General features: G+C 42.6%; 2 protein-coding genes across 6 annotated transcripts in view; one reads left to right on the forward strand and one right to left on the reverse strand.

The window, feature by feature from the left end:
• Window positions 1-1,667: 1,667 nt before the first annotated feature.
• GZF1 (GDNF inducible zinc finger protein 1) lies at window positions 1,668-12,919 on the forward strand. 4 transcript variants are annotated; one of them, XM_075564055.1, is made up of 6 exons: window positions 1,668-1,763; window positions 4,978-6,386; window positions 7,779-7,873; window positions 9,507-9,674; window positions 10,353-10,510; window positions 10,888-12,918. In XM_075564055.1, exons 2-6 carry the CDS (start codon window positions 4,999-5,001, stop codon window positions 11,236-11,238), a joined length of 2,160 nt encoding a protein of 719 aa, XP_075420170.1. In that variant the 5' UTR covers window positions 1,668-1,763; window positions 4,978-4,998; the 3' UTR covers window positions 11,239-12,918. The 4 variants fall into 4 exon arrangements, with proteins under 4 accessions (XP_075420170.1, XP_075420172.1, XP_075420171.1 ...); XM_075564057.1 differs by lacking the exon at window positions 1,668-1,763 and adding an exon at window positions 1,770-2,420 and having other exon boundaries at window positions 10,934-12,919; XM_075564056.1 differs by lacking the exon at window positions 1,668-1,763 and adding an exon at window positions 1,770-2,971.
• A 1,790-nt stretch (window positions 12,920-14,709) lies between these two features.
• Window positions 14,710-18,963, reverse strand: part of NAPB (NSF attachment protein beta) — a 57,404-nt gene continuing 53,150 nt past the window's right edge. The window contains exon 11 of one of the 2 annotated variants that reach the window (XM_075564058.1): window positions 14,710-18,137. In XM_075564058.1, coding sequence (XP_075420173.1) covers window positions 18,027-18,137 — 111 coding nt within the window. In that variant the 3' untranslated portion in view covers window positions 14,710-18,026. The remainder of the gene's footprint in view (window positions 18,138-18,963) is intronic. The other variant, XM_075564059.1, reaches the window with a different exon arrangement.

Raw genomic sequence — 18,963 nt, forward strand, 5'->3', positions numbered from 1 at the left:
TTCAGAGATAAAAGCTGCACTCTCAGACACAGGCACACAGCCTCAAAGAGTGAAGCCACAGTTTTACAAAAGCACCAAAGAAACGAAGTGAGTCCCTCTCAAAGTTAAGAGAGAACGCTTTGCTCTCGAGGTGAAGGGGCTCCCCCTTTCCAGTGGAGAGGGGATGTTTTCTAGGGGAACACTTCCGCTTTTTAAATGGCAATTTCAAAGCGGGAGGGGTTGCCGCTCTGCAGCTGGTCAAGCAACTTTCTAAATTAGTTGCTTAGTTCACCCTTGGGTCTAATCTTTCAAGTTCATCTGGGCTGCTGCTCTGGGTCAGCATGTCTCAGAATGTTTCCGTATTATCTCTCAGTACAGTCCTGTGGCAGCATATTCAGTAGGGCCTGGCTTCAAGGGTCAGGTGTTTACAAAGCCAGTTCTAAGTCCTTTTTTCATAACTTGGTCTCACAGGGTCCTTTGTTCATTATTTCAGCAGGCTCCTTTAGGCTTCTTTTTTGTTCTCCAACTCAAAGATAAGGAACTCAATTTGAATTCCTCAAGGGTGCCCCAAAGGCGATTTTGACTGGGTGTAAATGAAAGGGCGCAGACTTCTTCAGTGGAGGGTTAGAGAGATGGAAACGTGGCCTTCAAAAGTGTTTAGGCCTAGATAGTGGGTATGTCAAGGAAAAATTGGCCTCACATTTTGATATTTGTGTTTCATAAAGGTTTCTATGATTTTTGAGCAATACCTTTTATACCTTTCTATAACGAAGTTGCCTAAACAAGCATGGTCACCGTCTTCACCTATAGAGCCTATTGTGTGGAAGACTGTCTTCCCAAACATTACCATCACAACCTGCCAATAAGATAAAGCCCTGGTAATTTGGTCCTAGTTAATGAGTACACTGCTTCTGTAAAGGCTCCGAGGGAGAAGGCAATGCCAGCCTTTATGGAGAATTGGATGTCTGGTTTCTTCCTGATTGTTGACAGAGGGGCTTGGTGAGGGTTGTTAAGGGTCGATGGAGAGAGGGGAAGGTTTGGAGGCAAGGGGTTTAAATGATCTTGGATGTAGTTTTCCATGGAAAAGCTGCTGAACATTCCAGAAATGTTCGTAGTGAACAATCCCTTGTTTGCCTGGACAGGAGATTCCTAAAAGATAACTTCATCGCCCCGGGGGCCGGCCCGACACTGGAGACGTGGAAGCTGTGCAGTGAAGAGCAGAGACCCCGCCTGGGCTGCGGGGTGAACGAGACCCGGGGAGGGCCGTCAGGTCTAGCGCCGTGCGGTTGGCACAAGGTCTGCGCAGCACATCCCCGCCAAGCCTCTGGTCACCCGGCACGGCGACCCTCCAACGGGGTCGGAGTCTTAGCAGTTACAGACCCAGGAAGTTGCGGTGATGCAGCAGAAGTCGGGAGACCAGAAGTGAAAGGGACGGCTCACGTGACCTCCAGCGCCCAACCTATCAGACTCCGCTCCGCGGCCGCGAAAGCCAGTCCCTTTTACCGTCTCCTGCGCAGGCGCATGCCGGACCCGCAGCTCAAAAGACCACTGACACCTGGGTTTGTGGCAGGGACCCAGCGTAGGACAGATCCCAACACGCCCCCTAGTGGCCTCCGCAGCAGGATGTACGCTCAGCCTCCTCGCACCCCCATTGGTGGAGAGAACAGGGGCGGGGCAGTGGCCGCAGAGACCAATGGGCTGCGCCTTCAAGGGGCCGGGCCCCCGGATGCCCCGCCCTCCCTCCCTCCGGCCCTGGGCCTGGTCTAGGCGGCGCCGGTTGCGCGGTGAGTATCGGGCTCCCGCGGTCCTCGGGCGGCCTGCTGGGCCCGGAGAGGCAGCCACCTGCGCGCCGGGCGGCGGGGCGCCGCTCTCGGTGTGCGGCGGGCCGGGGCCGGGCAAGTCTGCGGGCCGCCGCGGGCGCCAGTGCGGGGCGCAGGGCTGGGGCGGTCGGTTAGCTGCCGGCCGCGCGGGGCCGGGTGCGGTGTGTGGCTCCCGAGTGCCCGGTTGGAGCTGGTGTGTGGGCGGCGGGGCTGTGCGGGCCCCGGAGATGTCGTTGCAAACGCGTTCCTTTGGAAATGAAAGTCTTCTCCCGGGGAGAGCGTCCCGGAGGCGGCGGCAGCGGGACAGGTCCTGCGGAGGCCCCGGGCACTGACTGGGGCCCTTGGGGAGGAAGACCGGGGTCCGAGGGACTTGGCCAGCGCTGAATCGAAAAACTCGACTCACGGAGGTGGCGGCCAGAATGCCACTTAATTACTGCGTGACAGAGGACTTCCATCCGGCCGGAAATAACCTTTGTCGCCGTGGTCGGTTCCTTCTTTCCCTCGGGCCAGGCAAAGGGGGAATAGGACTTGGAAAGCGCTCTGTTGATTGACCCCGCGGAATCCTTGCAGCCTGCGTGCAGCCGCAGGGGAAAGCCGAGGATGGCGAGGATGGCGGTTAGGGTAGGCATCGCGTCTCCCGAGGGTGGACCTGCATTCAGTGACAGCTCCTTGGCTAACTTCCATTCCCCAATATATAGTTCGTAGAATTTGCACACAGTTAACTGTTGTCTGCGTCAGGTGAATTGCGCAAACCTCTTATGTATTATTTTGACAGTTGAGCTCGCAGAGGAAGCCTGACGCCCTTTGTTTTTCGTGTTTTGGGGACAGATGGTTTCAGTGTTCCAGCTTTTGGCATAGTGGCTACGCAGTGGTTGGGCTGTGAGCCGCAAAGGCAGCAGTTCGAACCACATGCCGCCCAGAGGGAGGCAGGCGGGGCTTTCTACTCCGTAAAGAATTAACTTTGGGAAGTCACAAACAAGGGCGGTTCGAGCCTATCATAGAGGGTCGCTATGAACTGGCATCGACTCGTTGGCAGTGAAGCCCAGTGTCAAAAAGGATGCGAAGAACAGTATGCGGACCTTCTGTGACTTCATCAGCTGCCCAAGACTGATTTCTGTGAGGTTGAGGTCAGACATGCTCCAACCCTTCGACCTTTACCACTTCTGACACTGGTAATGCCCCCCATAACCCTCTCTGCTGCTCAGCCGGGTTCCATAATTCAGTGCAAGGGCCAAACCCCACTCAGACCACAGTCAAAATTGTGGGCTTTGCTAAGGAAGTTAATAGGGTACAATTCAGGACCAGAAGTTCTCAATAGCTCTTCCTACAGGCATCTCTCTGATCCTTGGGCAATGCCAGAGAGCTCTTCTAGTGCTGGCACTAAGTGGCCAAAGGACACACCACTCCACCATAAGGTTCAGCCTGAAGGCCCTCAGCTCTTGTTCCTTTGGTTGGCACACCTGGTTTCCCAATTCAGTACCTGGAGGCAGCTCATTTCTAACATGGCCGCTCTGCCTGAAGACACTCCACTCTACTTGCTCTGAGGCTTCCAGACCCAGGGTTCTGGTCCATGCTCAGTCTGTCGGTTCTGTTGTTCCCACTTCTCTGCAGCTTCTGGTGTCACACCTTTCTGCCCCTGGATGGACACGCTCTAGTGTGCAGGGATCTTGGAGTCTAAGGGACACTCCACGCTGGCTCTTCTTTCTTGATGTCAGTAAGATCCCCCCCTTCCTGCTTATGAGATGGTTCACTTTATATCCAGGTGGCTGGCAAAATTGAACATTAGAGTCCCCAGATTTTAAAATCACAATTAATCTTGTTAACAGTCACTCGAAACTGAATCATATAATCCATCAGCATCGTCCTCCACCTTCTCTTACTCAGTCCCAACAGGAAAATGTTGTTGGGTGGGAGGGAGTTAAGCAGGCTAGAAGAGTGGTTAGAGGAGCTGTATGAAGTAATTCATTCAACTACACCCAAGCACAGGGCCATGGGTGGGACTTTCATTCAGTGATGGTTAGTTCAGCTCTAGGCATGGTCAATTTAAGGTGGCATCTAAGAAGATGTGGCTGCAGGTGTTTAAAGGGACGGTGGGTACATCGATGGTCGAGGAATTAACAGAAAATGCCCATAGAGGAGGAAGATAGAGCCAAGAGCAGAATGTTAGGACTGAATCGTTTAGAGAAAGCACATATTCTGGGAAGCTGCCCAAAGAGTGGAATCGTCAAAGCAGAAGAAATGACCCAAGATAGTTCCTACCACAGAAGCCAATGAGAAGAGACTTCTGAAGGGCCATGGTGCTTCATGCCAGGGAAAGTCACGGAAATAACGGTGGTTTTTGGCATTTGACAAGGTTGCAAGGGGGCTGCATTGAGCAGTTTCACTTTGTGAGCTGACACCCAGTTTGAACCAGACCCAGGTTCAAACTGCAGCATAACCTTGTTATTTGCTCATCTGTGCAGTGTGGGTAAGAACAGCACCCATGCCGTGTGCCTGGGAAGCTGGTAACAACTAGCCACCAAGTCTCAGGCACTACTGCAAGGGTTTTCCATGTTTGCACTCAGCAGCCTGTGACATTCTTCAGAGGAGGAAACTGAGGTACTGAGAAGTTAAGTGACTTGCTCCAGGTAAAACTTGTTTCCAATTGACTTGTAAAAGCTGTGGAATCTGCATTATACAGTAGTGTCAATGGTAATTCAAATTATAATGTGTTTTAGAGATGCCAGAAATAGTTGGTTGTTTTTAAAGGTAGCAGTGATCCTCTCAGGCAATGGCAGCCAATGGGTTTTTTTTAAATTATAGGGTTTTCTGATCAAGATATTATTGTTGCTGTAATTCCGTTGCATTTTTGGGCTTATGGAAGCAAATTAGAAAATGATCTTGATAAGAAAGTTACTATTTTAATGTATTTCATTGATATTCCTGTGTACTTATCATTAGGAGATATCTTGGTAATACTTTAATTTTTAGGTAAATATCTTATAAAAGTATATACAGGATTTCTCTGCAGAAAACTGTAAAAAGTAAAATGTGATTTGAATTTCTACCTGAGAAAAATCTGGTTGATTAATGCTAGGGAAAGTCAGTATTTTCCTGAAGAACACAAAAATCTTCATAAATTTTAGTTTTTACTTCAGTGGTTGTTCACACATGAAATTATTTTTGTTTCGTTTCAAAGCTGATTTTAGAAAGAAGAAAAATGGAAAGTGGGGCAGTTCTGCTGGAATCCAAGTCCTCCCCATTTAACCTTTTGAATGAAATGCATCAGTTACGTCTCCTGGGCCACTTGTGCGATGTGACAGTCAGTGTGGAGTACCAAGGTGTCCGCAAAGAATTTATGGCTCATAAAGCAGTGCTCGCAGCCACCAGCAAGTTTTTTAAGGAAAGGTTTCTTAATGAAAATACTGTGGACGGCACAAGAACTAATGTGTACTTGAGTGAGGTACAAGTGGTTGACTTCGCTTCATTTCTCGAGTTTGTCTATACTGCAAAGGTACAAGTAGAAGAAGATCGGGTGCAGCGAATGTTGGAAATGGCCGAAAAGTTAAAATGCTTGGACCTATCAGAAACTTGTTTCCAATTAAAGAAACAGATGTTAGAATCTGTACTTTTGGAGTTGCAGAATTTCTCAGAGTCCCAGGAAGAGGAAATGAGCAGTGGCTCCCAAGTGAATGTTGTTCCCGCCTGCAGGGCAGATGGCGCCGTGGATGGTTCTCTTTCCAATGGCTTTGTGGATGCTTCAGATGGCAGCACAGAGAGAATCAGCAACGGCGTGCTGCCGGACATGCCGCCAAGGAAATTCAAGGAGAAGCTAGATAAGAAAAAAGATGTAGTTAAACCCTCCTACCCCAAAATCAGAAGAGCCAGTGGAAGACTGGCGGGAAGAAAAGTATTTGTGGAAATCCCTAAAAAGAAATATACACGACGGCTCCTAGAGCAGCAAAGCAGTGCCCAGGATGACGTGGGGGACTACAAATGTGCCCATGACCAAAGCCCAGACAACGCGGGAGTCGAGATGGGACCAGTTGTAACAGGTGTGAGTCCCAAAACAGAGAACTGTATTTCGGCTGTTGAGTTGGAGGAAATGATGCCAAAAGCAGGGGAGGACGAGGAGGAGGAGGAGGAGGAGGAGGAGGAGGAGGATGGCAATGAGGGGGACAAGAAGAGTAACTTTAAGTGTAGCACCTGTGAAAAGGCATTTTTCTATGAGAAGAGCTTCCTGAAGCACATCCAGCACCACCACGGAGTCGCGGCCGAGGTGGTTTACCGCTGTGACACCTGCAGCCAGACCTTCGCCAACCGCTGCAACCTGAGGAGCCACCAGCGCCACGTGCACAGCAGCGAGCGCCACTTCCCGTGTGAGCTCTGTGCGAAGAAGTTCAAGCGGAAGAAGGACGTCAAGAGGCACGTGCTGCAGGTCCACGAGGGTGGCAGGGAGCGGCACCTGTGCCAGCAGTGCGGCAAGGGCTTGAGCTCCAAGACGGCCCTGCGGGTCCACGAGCGCACCCACACCGGCGACAAGCCCTATGGCTGCACCGAGTGCGAGGCCAAGTTCTCGCAGCTTTCGGCACTGAAGACCCACATGAGGTACGCCCGGGTGGGCTCACTCCTACACCGGGGTGTTGGGGGAAATAGCAGACCCGCTGCAGTTATTTTGCAGAATGCGGCTTGTTTCCTGGGGTTTGCTTTTCTTACAAGGCATTGTTGAGGTTTAGTGGACCGCTAACCGCTGTCCCTATATCGCCCAAGTGTTCACGTCTTCACTTGCTCCTTTTGAAAGAGGTAGGTGACGATTTTGAGAGAACGTCCAATTCTCTTTCTGGGTAGAGAAGCGATGAGAGATGGTTCTTCAACTTTTGAAAATTTTGTAGTCCTTCCACAGGCCTCAGGAGGCCCTCCTTTCCCCTTCTCCTTTCCATGGTAATACAGCACAGAAATCCTGGATAAAGAACTGAGCTTTCCTACTCCGTGGGGGGCTGCGGAGAATTCCAAGCCCATCTGGACAGTTCTGTGCTGGCAGGGACTCCACATTTCCCCACTAGCCTGTGTTGCTTCCAGGTCTATCTCCAAACTGGAGGAAGAGTTGGAGTCAATTACCTTTATTTCTCTTCCCCTGGCTCCTCACGTAGAATTTAGGTTCTATGACTAGAAATTAGGTTCTTGGTTCAGAGCACCCATTGAAGATATCTGAGATTTAGGGCATATCCAGGTCTTAGGAAACATCTATAGTTTTATATTCTTTGTGCTTAGAAAGTGTGTGTTTTGTCAGTTTGTTTCTGAACTTAGGTGACTAGTGTTCAGTTTTTAAGTAGGTTTCTGTGTAATTCTCAGTATTTATCACTGACCACAGGCAAGCAGTTGTTTCTACTCTATTCTAGATCCGTCCTCACGCCTGAACCAGTCTTTGATGTTCATTGCCTTACTCTATATACTATTGTTTAAAATACTTGCTTAGGAAATTCTCAGTAAATCCTGATTGGATAGATACTACTTTATAATCATTAGGAAATTAAAATTCTTAATATTGAATCCCTGGAAACCAGGTTTCTTCAGTGTTTTGAAAGCAATCTCTAGACCAATTAACTAATTAGGAAACGACAGTAAAATTTTGATCAAGTCCTTTGTCAGCCATACTTGCTAAGGTGTCTGGTTGGTTTTTCTGAATGAGGAAAGTAGACAGTGCTACGCAGTATTCTACGATCCATGTAAAGACATGTGCTCTGCCTGTGCCTTATGAGTAATAGGCATCTGAGTAGATGGAGAGGCACGCTGTATGGCTTACAGAGAAAGAACCAATCTGTTGGCCTTGTTTTCCAGATTCTTTTTGGGATGGATGTAATGGGGCTCTTTTCCTTTCACTTCTGTCATTCTCATTAGGCCTCTTGGAATAAACTCTTTTTTCAGGCTAGCACAGAATTTGTATTGCAAAGTGAGGTTTGAAATACATCCTAAGTTATCATCTGAATGTTGTAATTTCAGAATTCATACAGGGGAAAAACCTTTTGTCTGTGATGAATGTGGTGCAAGATTCACTCAGAACCACATGCTGATTTATCATAAAAGGTGTCACACAGGTAAATACTCCTGCTGTTGCGATTGAATGTCATTTTTTAGTAGAAGGAAATTGCAATTTATTTAGAAGTTGGCATCTATCAACAGGCTAAAGTACTGGCTAAAGTCATGAGCTAGCCTTTTCATCTATTAAACAAAGCAAACATAACTAAAATATGCCATTGTATTCAGTGCTGGTGAGCTTGTGATGATGACCTTTATATCATGGGACAGTATGAGTCAGCCTATGACTCTTTGGGAAGTTATTCTGTGAGCTTATGTATTACGAGGAATGAAAGAGTTCATACTGTTGTGGCCAGAAATCACCATTCCAGGAATCTGTCCAAAAGCAGTTGTCTAAGATATGGGAAAAGCGATATTTATTGGCTACTTGCTATTTTTAACAACAGAGAACTGGAAATAATGAAACTGTGCACCCGTAAGTGTAGGTCAGTAAATTCTGGTTAACCACCGCCAGCATATGGCCCTGCTGTTTGGAGTAATGGTTCTTTCTGAATGCCTGTGCTGGGATGTTGACTTTCAAATGCACTTACGCAGTCGTTCCCGAAGAGCTTGAAAATCTGCACATAAAAAACTCGAAGAAAATAATGTGTTATTGAAGCATTAAGGTAGTGAGATTCTCACTTGTTTTCTAAAAGTCTTATGTTATGATTTTATGGGAGGCAGAAAAGTTAAGTTGGCTTTATTGCTGATTCAGCACAGTCATCCTGAGATTCAGAACCTTGTTGCATATTATAGGAATAGATGAAGCCTAACTCTTGTATACTATGATTATTGTACTAATGCAGTTCTCCTGAAATTCCATTATTTATCTCTAAGCACTCATATGTGCAAGTTCAAATGCAGTTGGAACAAAGATGAAAGTGAACAGAGTTGTCTAGTGGAAGTTGGGGGTTCGTATATAAGACCAGGTGGAAGGATTAAGTCAGAATTTGCCATTTGATGAGAATTTTAATAGATTGAGATATTTTATTAAAACAAATATTTGTATTTTTATGAAATGAGAAAAACTGACATAACTTCCTTGCCTGTAATCCAAAGTTACTACTCTATAGAAAAGTTATGTAAATATAACCACTATAAACTTCTCTCCTTCAAGAGGGCTTTCATTTTGACAAAGATTTGTGGAAGTGTTTTTAAAAATAAATGCAACAATTCCACCAAAATGAAGGTACAAAATGACTTTGTTGTTTGGAATGACTACATTTTCAAAATGGTGAGCTGACTAAATTTTAACCTAGTGAAATCTTTCAAGGGACTTTAAAATATACTTCAGAGGAAAATGAGCAGCAGATATTAAGGGCTCAAGTAGAAGGCAAATGTTTTGAGAATGATGGCAACAAATGTACATGTTTTTGACACAATGGATGTATGTATGGATTGTGATAAGAATTGCACGAGCCCCCAATAAAATGATTTAAAAAAAAGAAAATACACTTCACAACAAATTTTACCAAGTACTAAGGTAGTGAATGGAGTTTTTATGATAGGTTTAACTAAAACTTACAAGGAGCCATTGCTAGGGCCCTTTGAGGAATGCTTGTAAGTTGTGTTAAGTGTGGGGACCTAATTACTCTTCCCTTGGGTTTCCATCACTGGTACTGTTTCTAACTGCTTTCTTTTTTTAAAACATAGGTGAAAGACCTTTTATGTGTGAAACATGTGGCAAGAGTTTTGCTTCTAAGGAGTATTTAAAACACCACAATAGAATCCATACTGGATCCAAACCCTTCAAATGTGAAGTGTGTTTCAGGACCTTTGCCCAGCGGAACTCACTGTATCAGCATATTAAAGTTCACACAGGTACAGCGGGAATGCAGTCACGGAGGAAAGCTATGTTTGGCAGGAAAAAATACTCCTCTAAGTTTTAGCAGTAGAATGTTACTTGAAATAAAGCTTTAGGTAAGAACTTTGGCCAATATGGATATGTTTTAAGAGTTTTTAAATTTTTTAACTTTGGAGGCTCATTTTTGGCTCTGAGAAACTGAGACACAAAACCACTTACATGCGCCAATGGGAGAAGACAAAAATGTCTTGACTACTTGGAGTTTTTACTGAGAAGCACAGTATACAGGTGGATCTGTGAGCATTTTTAACAATTTTCAGGTTGGAAACAGGGATAATAATCTATATATGCTATACATATATAAGTACATATATATGTACTCAAATTCAGTCCCGTGATAGAGGACTGGCATTAAAAAAATTCCTCCGTTACTGTAGATACTAGATGATAGCTTCTATAAATACCAGCAGAAGTAGGGCTTCTGCCCCTTGTTTGGTATAGGCCAGAACAGTTGACACAGGAATTGCAGATTTGACCCTTGAGCTGTTGTTGTTCAGAATCGCCTACAGAAAAGAATGCTGAAGCTTTGCGGTGGTTTGCAAATAGCATTATTCCAGAATGTATTCCGAATGAACTACAGTAGGCTAAAGAATCCACCAACGATGGTAGTTAGTTTTCTTCTCTTCCTGTCTCAGGGGAACGTCCCTACTGTTGCGATCAGTGTGGAAAGCAGTTCACCCAGCTCAACGCTCTCCAACGTCACCATCGAATTCACACTGGAGAGAAGCCATTCATGTGTAATGCGTGCGGGCGGACTTTCACGGACAAGTCCACTCTCCGGCGGCACACCTCAGTAAGCAATAGCATGACCTACTTAAACATGAAAACCTCGGACATGAGATCCATAGAACAATTATAAAGGCTTTTGTCAGCAGTCCAGAAAGGTTACAGATGACCCCCCAGCTCTTTCTCCTCAGATTTCCTCTAGTGAGTGCATTCCTAGGGGCAATGCAGTACAGAACGGAGCCACAGGGCTCAAGGGAAAAAAGTCTACAAGTACTACCTCCTAATGATGGTGTAGGAAAGATACTTGACAGTGGAAGATGCTGCTGTAATAGAAATCAAATTTAAGTTGAAAAAGACTGTTACTCTTTTCAAATGCACTTGTTAAATTTTTTTTAAAGATATACTTGTTAATAAGAATCTGTGAATTTTGTGTTTGATTTGTAGATACATGATAAGAATACTCCATGGAAGTCTTTCCTTATTATTGTAGATGGCTCACCCAAGAATGACGATGGGCACAAGACTGAACAGCCTGATGAAGAATATGGGTCATCCAAAACCTCAGATAAATTGCTGTCTTTTACAGAAAACGGCCATTTTCATCAGCTGGCCCCAGGCCAAAGCAGTGTGTCTGTTGTGCAGGAGACCAGATCAGCAGATATGGCCAGCAAGCCAGATGACCCCGCGGCGCCTCAGGACTCTCTCCTTGGCACCACCATCAGTGGTCTCGGTGAACTGGCGCCACAGACTACTGCGATGTCCCCCCAGCTTCACCCTCTGACCAACATGGAATAAGAGCTTTAAGTTCCATGTCAGGCAGGTCTCATACATCTTTGAGCGTGGAAGTATACTCAAGGTGATGTCAGGGTGAGCTTAGAAAGAGAGTCTACAGGCAGAGAATGATGTAAGAATGATGCAGGTTTTTCCGTTAACTTTCACATCTTTGTCAAAACATCCTTGAACTTTTCCCTTAAGAATCCTGATCTGTATGATCTCTGCTACACGTTATCAACAAAAAAGGCAGTTAACATAACGTCATTTGATTCTGCAATAGGCTGTATGCATTGATCATTTTAATGTTTGGCTGTCTTAATATTGATGAAGTTTGGGTATTATATAGCAAGCATACAACTCATGAAATTGCTACTAACAATTTCCCAAGTCTCAAACTTGTAAACTTCGGTTTGGGTTTCTGATAGTTCTATAGACTTTTTCTACTAAATCTGAGTCCATGCTAAAATCCAACTGGGGCTATGGATCCTCAGGTGTTTCATGTCAAACAGAGGCAAATCTGATCTGCTTTGGAATTACTGTATTCATTTCCTTCCTGTTTGTAGGCACTAGAAAAAGAATGACAAGTTAGTTGAGCGTACAACAGCTCAGTCTACCCTTTTAATTCATATCACATCTGTGCAAGGAAATTTGTCATAGTGGAGCTTTGTAATGGGATGTGGCTGTTTGGTTTCATTCCTAAAAATCTGATTAGGTAAAAGCTATGCTACCAAAGAGGCTACGAACAAAACACTATAACTTTTGTAGTTGTGGAAAATTAATGGAGAGGCTAGTGTAGGAACACTTAAATGATATGTAGTCATTTTAATCAAAATTGAAAAAATGAGATGCAAATCTTAGAGCATGTAGTAGTATTTTTGTAAGGTTTTTCCTGAATTAGTTTCTGTAATTTCCAGAGACTCAGACCTCATTTCCATAACAAAAGATTGCAACATGAAAGTAATTACCATGTATTTATGGGAGCATGCAAGAATACAGTAAAAGGAACCAAAAAAAAAAAAAGCAAGCCTTGGCACATTCATCTTCTATTATACCTTAAGAGTGGTTGATTGTGAAGAACCAGTGATATTTGTTTTAAATGCTCCTTTGGCTGTTTCCTGCTGAACATATTGCTTAAAATAAACTCACAATGAAAATATAATTCTGCTATATTTTCTACGTATGGTTTTTGGTTCTGGTGACTTGGATTTGGCCATGTGCTTGTATGTGCTTTAATTCACAGGTAACCCAAAACATTAAGAAGAAAACCTTGAAGGAATAGATTTTGCTAATTGCTTCTTCCCTCCTCCATTTTAACTTATTAAACTTGCTGTGAAAATGATTTCATTGTATCCTTACTTTTTAGGATGGAAGCTAGTGGGGAAAATTTTTTCCTAAGTGCATTTTTTTAAAAACCTGTGATCTTTCAAAGTAAACCAACTACAAGCTGTTTCAGGCACTGGTAATATTTTTTATACCTGCTCTTGAATTCAGTACTTCAGATTAAGTTCTGAGGACTGTACAGAACAAAATATATCACACTATGGCAAACCATTTTATTCTTCGAGGAGAAAGAATTTGCCCAGCTGAGGTATTGTTTGATGGGGTAAAGTCATCTTGATGAGAAGGAATTTAAATAAATAGATTATTTTGTTACCTACTCAAATAAATTTTGTCTTAAAATGATTTCTTAGATATTCTACAAAAAATTGTCTTAATAAATATTTGTTGTATAAAATAGTTTCATAATTCTAATTTTATTTATTAGAATTTAGTTATCTGTAGAATAAAATTCTTTGAGACAATTATAATTTTAAATGTATTTCTCACAATTATCTGGATTTCCATTTAGATGTGAAGGACTAAAGGAAGAGTAAAACTGATCATCTGTTTACAGAGAAAGAATTTTTATAACTTGATAGTACCAAGTATATAAGCGGTTATGCCACGCTTCTGCCAGTATTTAATATAATACTAAATTGTGTGTCAAGCAGACTTCTTTAATTATATGCATCTCTCTGTCCCTTTCCCAGGACGATAAGGCTGTCCACAAGGGCAGAATTGCCCCTGCAGGATTCCGAGACTGTAACTCTGTAGAGAGTAGAAAGCTCCATCTTTCTCCCCGGAGCAGGCTGGTGGTTTTGAATTGTTGACCTTACAGATCACATCCTGACTTGTAACCACCATGCCATGACGGCATCCAGAAATCTTGTAGATGATTAGAAAAATATTGGGGCATTTCCAGATTCTTTTCCCAAGGAAGCCATATTGAATGAGAACAAAGAACCCATTAGTCCCAAATCTCTGCTAAGGAAAGTGGTGTGCTGTGTGCCAGCAGGCCAGTGTCCCCAAGCGTCAAGAAAGGATACCTACAAACTAACTTGGTGGCTTCCCACCATTTGTGTGAAATATTCTTAGCCCAAACTCCAAAGAGCCCAAGTAGTGTTTCACCTAATTTTATTACTGTGTAGGATTTAATAAAATAGGCTGTGTAGTGGGGGAGGACCTTTATTAAAGGTGATATTACTAGAAATGTGATTTTGCTGTAGGTTACTATCCAAACAAATTTGAGTGTAAATTGTAATTTAATCTGAAACTGTTAAATGCAACACTTTGTCACATTAGCAAGTTTACTTTTGAAAAATCCTAAACAAGTCTGGCTACTTCACTAAAGATGACGTTACTCACGATTAAACTGGAAGGGGAGACACTTGTGCAAAGAGCCATTTGTCCATGTCACTAGACAAGGGTAGCCAGGAATTAAGAACTGTCGGCTGGTTCTGAAGTGGCAGAGCAGCCTACGAGTATGAATGAAGATCACTGCAACCGAGCCACTGAAATCACCCACACAGTTCTGCCATCCTATCAAGGGACTACCTCATCAAGACTGGAAACCAGGCTTTTCTTTCAGAGAACAATGATTCTGAAAATAGAATGATACACTTTCATTGGTCAATAATGTATCTGAGAATTCCCAAGTGAGAATGGCCTCTTCTATAGTATGTCTTAAAATCTGCTTTAATTATCCTTAAGTTTTCCTCAATCTACTACAGTACTCTTGCTAAACCACTGATTGACCCAATATCTTAGGTTAACCCAACCTACACAATCCTTATTACCTCTTCCTCTCCTAGAACTTCATGCCTGAGTGGTTAGTGAACATGACCTTTTCTAGGGGCATCTGCCTTGTCCCATGCACCTAACTATAAAAAATACATTATAGTCAAGTGGCATGTTTGTGGGCAGAATGAGATACTTAGGAGTTCTTTCTTCACCTACTCCACTTCCTCACAGAAAATCCTAAAAGATTCGAGGAAGGTTCCTTCATGGAAGCAGCAAGATGAGCCTAGAAAGGTATTGATTGGGGTATTAGTATACTCAAACCAATATCCAAATGGTGGTCACAAAGCCTAGAAAAGAACAATTCCCATGGCCTTAAGCTTAATTAGCACAAAGTCAAGAAAAAGAAGCCATTCTTGGTTTGTGTAAATTTAGCTAGGAAAAGCTAGTCAAAACATTATTCTAATTTCCACTTTATTTACCGTACAGGTTCACAGAGAACATAGGTAGATTTGTCATTACATGTTAGTTTTCATAAGATAATCCTCTGGGGTCCTAAGGAAGGAGAACACCAGCAGTGACTGGTTGGTAATTCACAAGGTGGAAACTTACAGTGCACAACACAGGTGGGGAAGTTACAGGTGACATGCTGTGCTACCCAGTCCTCAAGAGAAAGTCACAATGGCTTGCATTTGGACAGTTTAAATACACAGTGTCAGAAGAAACAGTAACTGCGTAAGGGCTAGTGCATATACTTTGGTTACAGAGACACCAACACCTATGGCCACAGTTGTGCAAAAATACTGGTTTTTTAAAAATCATTAAAAGAACACAAAGAATACAAGCTATTAAAAATGTTGCCACAAAAAGCCGAGCTTTCCTGTAAGAAATTTTAACAATGAACTAACCCCAGGTTTATGAAAATACAAGCACATAACATCATTGCTTTGTCCATAAATTGCATTCTATAAATCTTGAAAACTTAACTTGTAGGCATTGTGAAAAAAACATAGTAGTCAATGAGCAATCAAGTATATTTGCATACTGCTACTTGGCCTTTTCTCTCATCTTTAATCTTGTTTAGCCATTGCATTTTTTTTTACTTTTTTCATGTGAAATATTAAAAATAAAAATTCTTAACCCAGGCACTGATCCTAGTATCTATTTCAATACGGTAACTGATTGACAATAAAAGTTTACACATACTAAGTTACAAAGTCATACCTCTTTAGCCAGGGTCTGTTGGGGGATGATGACGAAATTGCCTTGAAAGAGATCATTTGGTTTTTATTTTAGTCGTCACATTAAAAGATTATTTTATTAAGTGGAAACAAACTACTATCGCAGGATGAAACAAGCACTCAGCTTGGCTAGTGTTTAAATGTTTTCACCACAGGGAACAGACTTCGAACCAGAAGAAATAAGCTACAAACCACTTCCAAATTTCCAATTCCCAAATTTGGTTGGAAGAACAACCAGGAAAATCAGGAATAGCAATAAGAACCTACATTTTTCTCTAATCTTTTTCATAAAGGATTCCATGGGGAAGGTACAAAATTTACCTAATCTGATGACCAACTTTCATTTTAAGAATATTACTGATCATCATATTCAGCACTCACATGGCTTCTGATCCATACCATCCACCCCCACCTGACACTATGACATCACTGAGCTTTCTGCTCCACCATCTGTCTTGCACTGAGTACCACCATAAAAAGGTCAGGGACTCCTGCTGACATCACCTGCTGCAGAACACGCCACCACCTGCCCTCAGCACTTCAGCTGGCTCTTTTCAACTGTTCTGTGCTTTTCTCTTTCACCGTAAGATTGACCAACTCATTGAAACCTTTTCAGATCTGACCTTAGTCCAGGCACATCCACTCTATGAAAAATACAGTCCTACCCAAGTCTGCAGAACGAAATCCCAAAACAAAAATAGCATTCAAATAGTGATGTCCACAGCACAGGACATTTCCCTGTATGTCATTAGTGACAGCAGCACAATTAGAAAGCACAATAGGCTATGCTGGTAACAAATGCATCATCGAGTGCAAATCTTTTAAGCATAAGAATATGCACAAGATATTTTGGAAACAAGGTCGTTTCTAAACTAGACTATCAACATAGAGCATTACTACCCACTGCCATCGAGTCTATTCTGGAGCACGGCAATCCAACGTAGGGTCTCTGAGAGTATAAGTCTCGATGAGAGCAGACGGCCTCATCCTTTTCCTGCAGATCAGCTGGTGGGTTTGACCTTGAGGTTAGCAGCTCGATGTTTAGCCCACAAGGCCATGAGGACTTCTTATACCATTACGGAGTAGGATAACATTCTTTAATCAAGAGAATATTTGCTATTTTAATAAAAATAAGCAGGCCAGAGTTCTTTTAGGGTTCTTGCCCATCTTAGCATAGAGTTAATCCAGTACTAGATTCATCCCCACCTAAGCACATCCGGTTAAATAAATAGGTATCATTATTTACATACATTCTCAAGCTTTGACATAATCTAGTCAGTCCTGACTGGCACAGAGTGAGATATTCAGTTGTCCATTGGTATGCATATGGGTTTTGGTTTGAGGATCCTCCCTCACCCCCACAATCCCAATACCAAAAACCACATAAAGAGGCTTCAAAAAGTTCATGGGAAAATGGAATTGAAAGATAATGGACTTTCCCCATAAGCTTTGTGAAGTCAGCTCATCTAAAATACACTTTTATACACTAACCTACAGATATTCTCCTAATACTGTAAATTGTCCCTATATTACTTATGCTACCCAATAAAATATGAATAGCATTTATGCTCCCTCTTAGCTTCTTAGGGATTGCTTTGATCACTTAACTTCTTTGTAGGCGCCTTTGGGGGTGGTATTTTTGATGATTGGTTAGTTGAATTTAAAGATGCAGAACCTAAAGATACAGAAGGTTGATTGTGTATCAACATGGGAAAATGCCTGACATGGGAAAATCAGGAGCAAAGTCTGAGAATTAAAATACCTTTATAAGAATATAAAGAAAGTGATTCCCAACTTAAATCACTTATTTCCAACTAAAAAAGGGACAAGGAAAATTAGTCTCATAGTTTTTTTTCTGTGTGGGCATGGAAGTACATGTCAGTTAGATCCCCCGACACTAATACATACACACGAACAAGTATTGTCCGGATGCTCCCTTCCTCACAGTGTGAATGTTGACAACAGACCGAAGCCCCGCTGAGGTTCTGCCATGCACACGATAGCATACACAACGATATAAAAAGCACTGCAACTTGCCACTAGCACCATCAAAATAGTCACAGGATACCAAAAATATAAACAATTTCTAACGAAAGTTATAAACTCATTCCTAATAACTGTCCTAAGCAAGTAGATATATTTAGTGAACCCATCAGGGTGCTAATATCTAGAGAATATACAAAGCATATATTAAAACAATTAGGCTGGGTACGCAAGTCCAAGAAAAAAGAACATAAAAACGTGACAAAATTAAACATGGGCTCTGCAAACAGCAACACAATAGGAGTTTAAGATGACGAAGCAGCTTTCAGAAAACCCAGGGGTTCTGGCAAGCATGAATTACACGTCACATCCACAAATCACCATTGCACAGACAGAGCGAGCATAAATAATACACAACTTGGTTCTTATGCAACAAAAAATTAAGCCATTACATGAGCATCCCATAAAGAATACTTGGTCGTACGACAAAAATAAGAGTTATCGACATGCCACAAAAATATAAACATTTCATTTTAGGTCTCCATCTCCTTCTCCATCTCCTTGGATGGATTTTTTGATACGAAGCAACATGGTAGTAAGCCACTGATCCAAGCGAGATATTGAGTCAAACTCCTTTACCTAATTTAAAGGAAAGATGAATAAAAATTATTGCCTGGAAATAAAACCAAAACATTAAACAGTAATACCACCAAGTTTCTTCAGGAGAAATTATTCACCCCAGTTTATAATTCCTTCATTAAAATGTTACAATGTTTCATTCCTCTGTGAATTTTTTGTTTGTGCTAGTGACAAGATTTGGTGCTTTTGCATGAAGAAAAGTCCTAATAGCCTTTATAACTGGTAGAATATATTTAATGTGACACATAAAATTAGACACTGTAGTTAGGATTATATAGGAACACAAAAAATTTATTTGAATGGACTTCAAAGAGTTCATGGCAAATGGAATTAAAAGATAATGGATTTCACCACAAACTTCTGATGCCCCCTTGTGTTCCTCTAGTGGTCATCTAACATGGAAAAAGTGAAGCATTAGATGTGTGAGAATAGAATTCGAATGCCCTTCAAGGTACTACTGAGTGAGATGTGGTCAATTAGTACAATCCTTCTAGCTATAATTCCTTATGTATAATTCAAAACTTAATGTCGGTAGCTATAATCCCAATGTGGAGGGGTTCTGTGCTACACTACTGGATTGGATTAAAATGGAATCTAATCCTGACCATAGAAGAGGGTGGGAACCGAGTCACATTCTGTTTCCTTGGAGGTGTGGTCTGCTGAAAGACACCCCCTAACCCCCATCACAGCCAACACCCAGGACATTCAGGATCGTTGTCTTTAATGGCAGTGGCTGAGAACAGAGGCACTAGAGACTAGCGCAGAAATTACCGAAGAAAGCAAAAGAGCCAGTCATAGAGTGGAGGCCCACGCGAGGGAAGCAAGA

This window comes from Tenrec ecaudatus, chromosome 12 (assembly GCF_050624435.1).
Source record: "Tenrec ecaudatus isolate mTenEca1 chromosome 12, mTenEca1.hap1, whole genome shotgun sequence".
NCBI lineage: Eukaryota > Metazoa > Chordata > Mammalia > Afrosoricida > Tenrecidae > Tenrec > Tenrec ecaudatus.

What these genes read in the sequence shown, in the direction of transcription:
- GZF1 (XM_075564054.1), top strand. Translation starts at nt 2,400, where the DNA reads ATGGCGAGGATGGCGGTTAGG. An exon ending in GCACTGAAGACCCACATGAG is followed by an intron (nt 6,387 to 7,778) that starts GTACGCCCGGGT and finishes TTGTAATTTCAG; the next exon opens with AATTCATACAGGGGAAAAAC. An exon ending in GCATATTAAAGTTCACACAG is followed by an intron (nt 9,675 to 10,352) that starts GTACAGCGGGAA and finishes TTCCTGTCTCAG; the next exon opens with GGGAACGTCCCTACTGTTGC.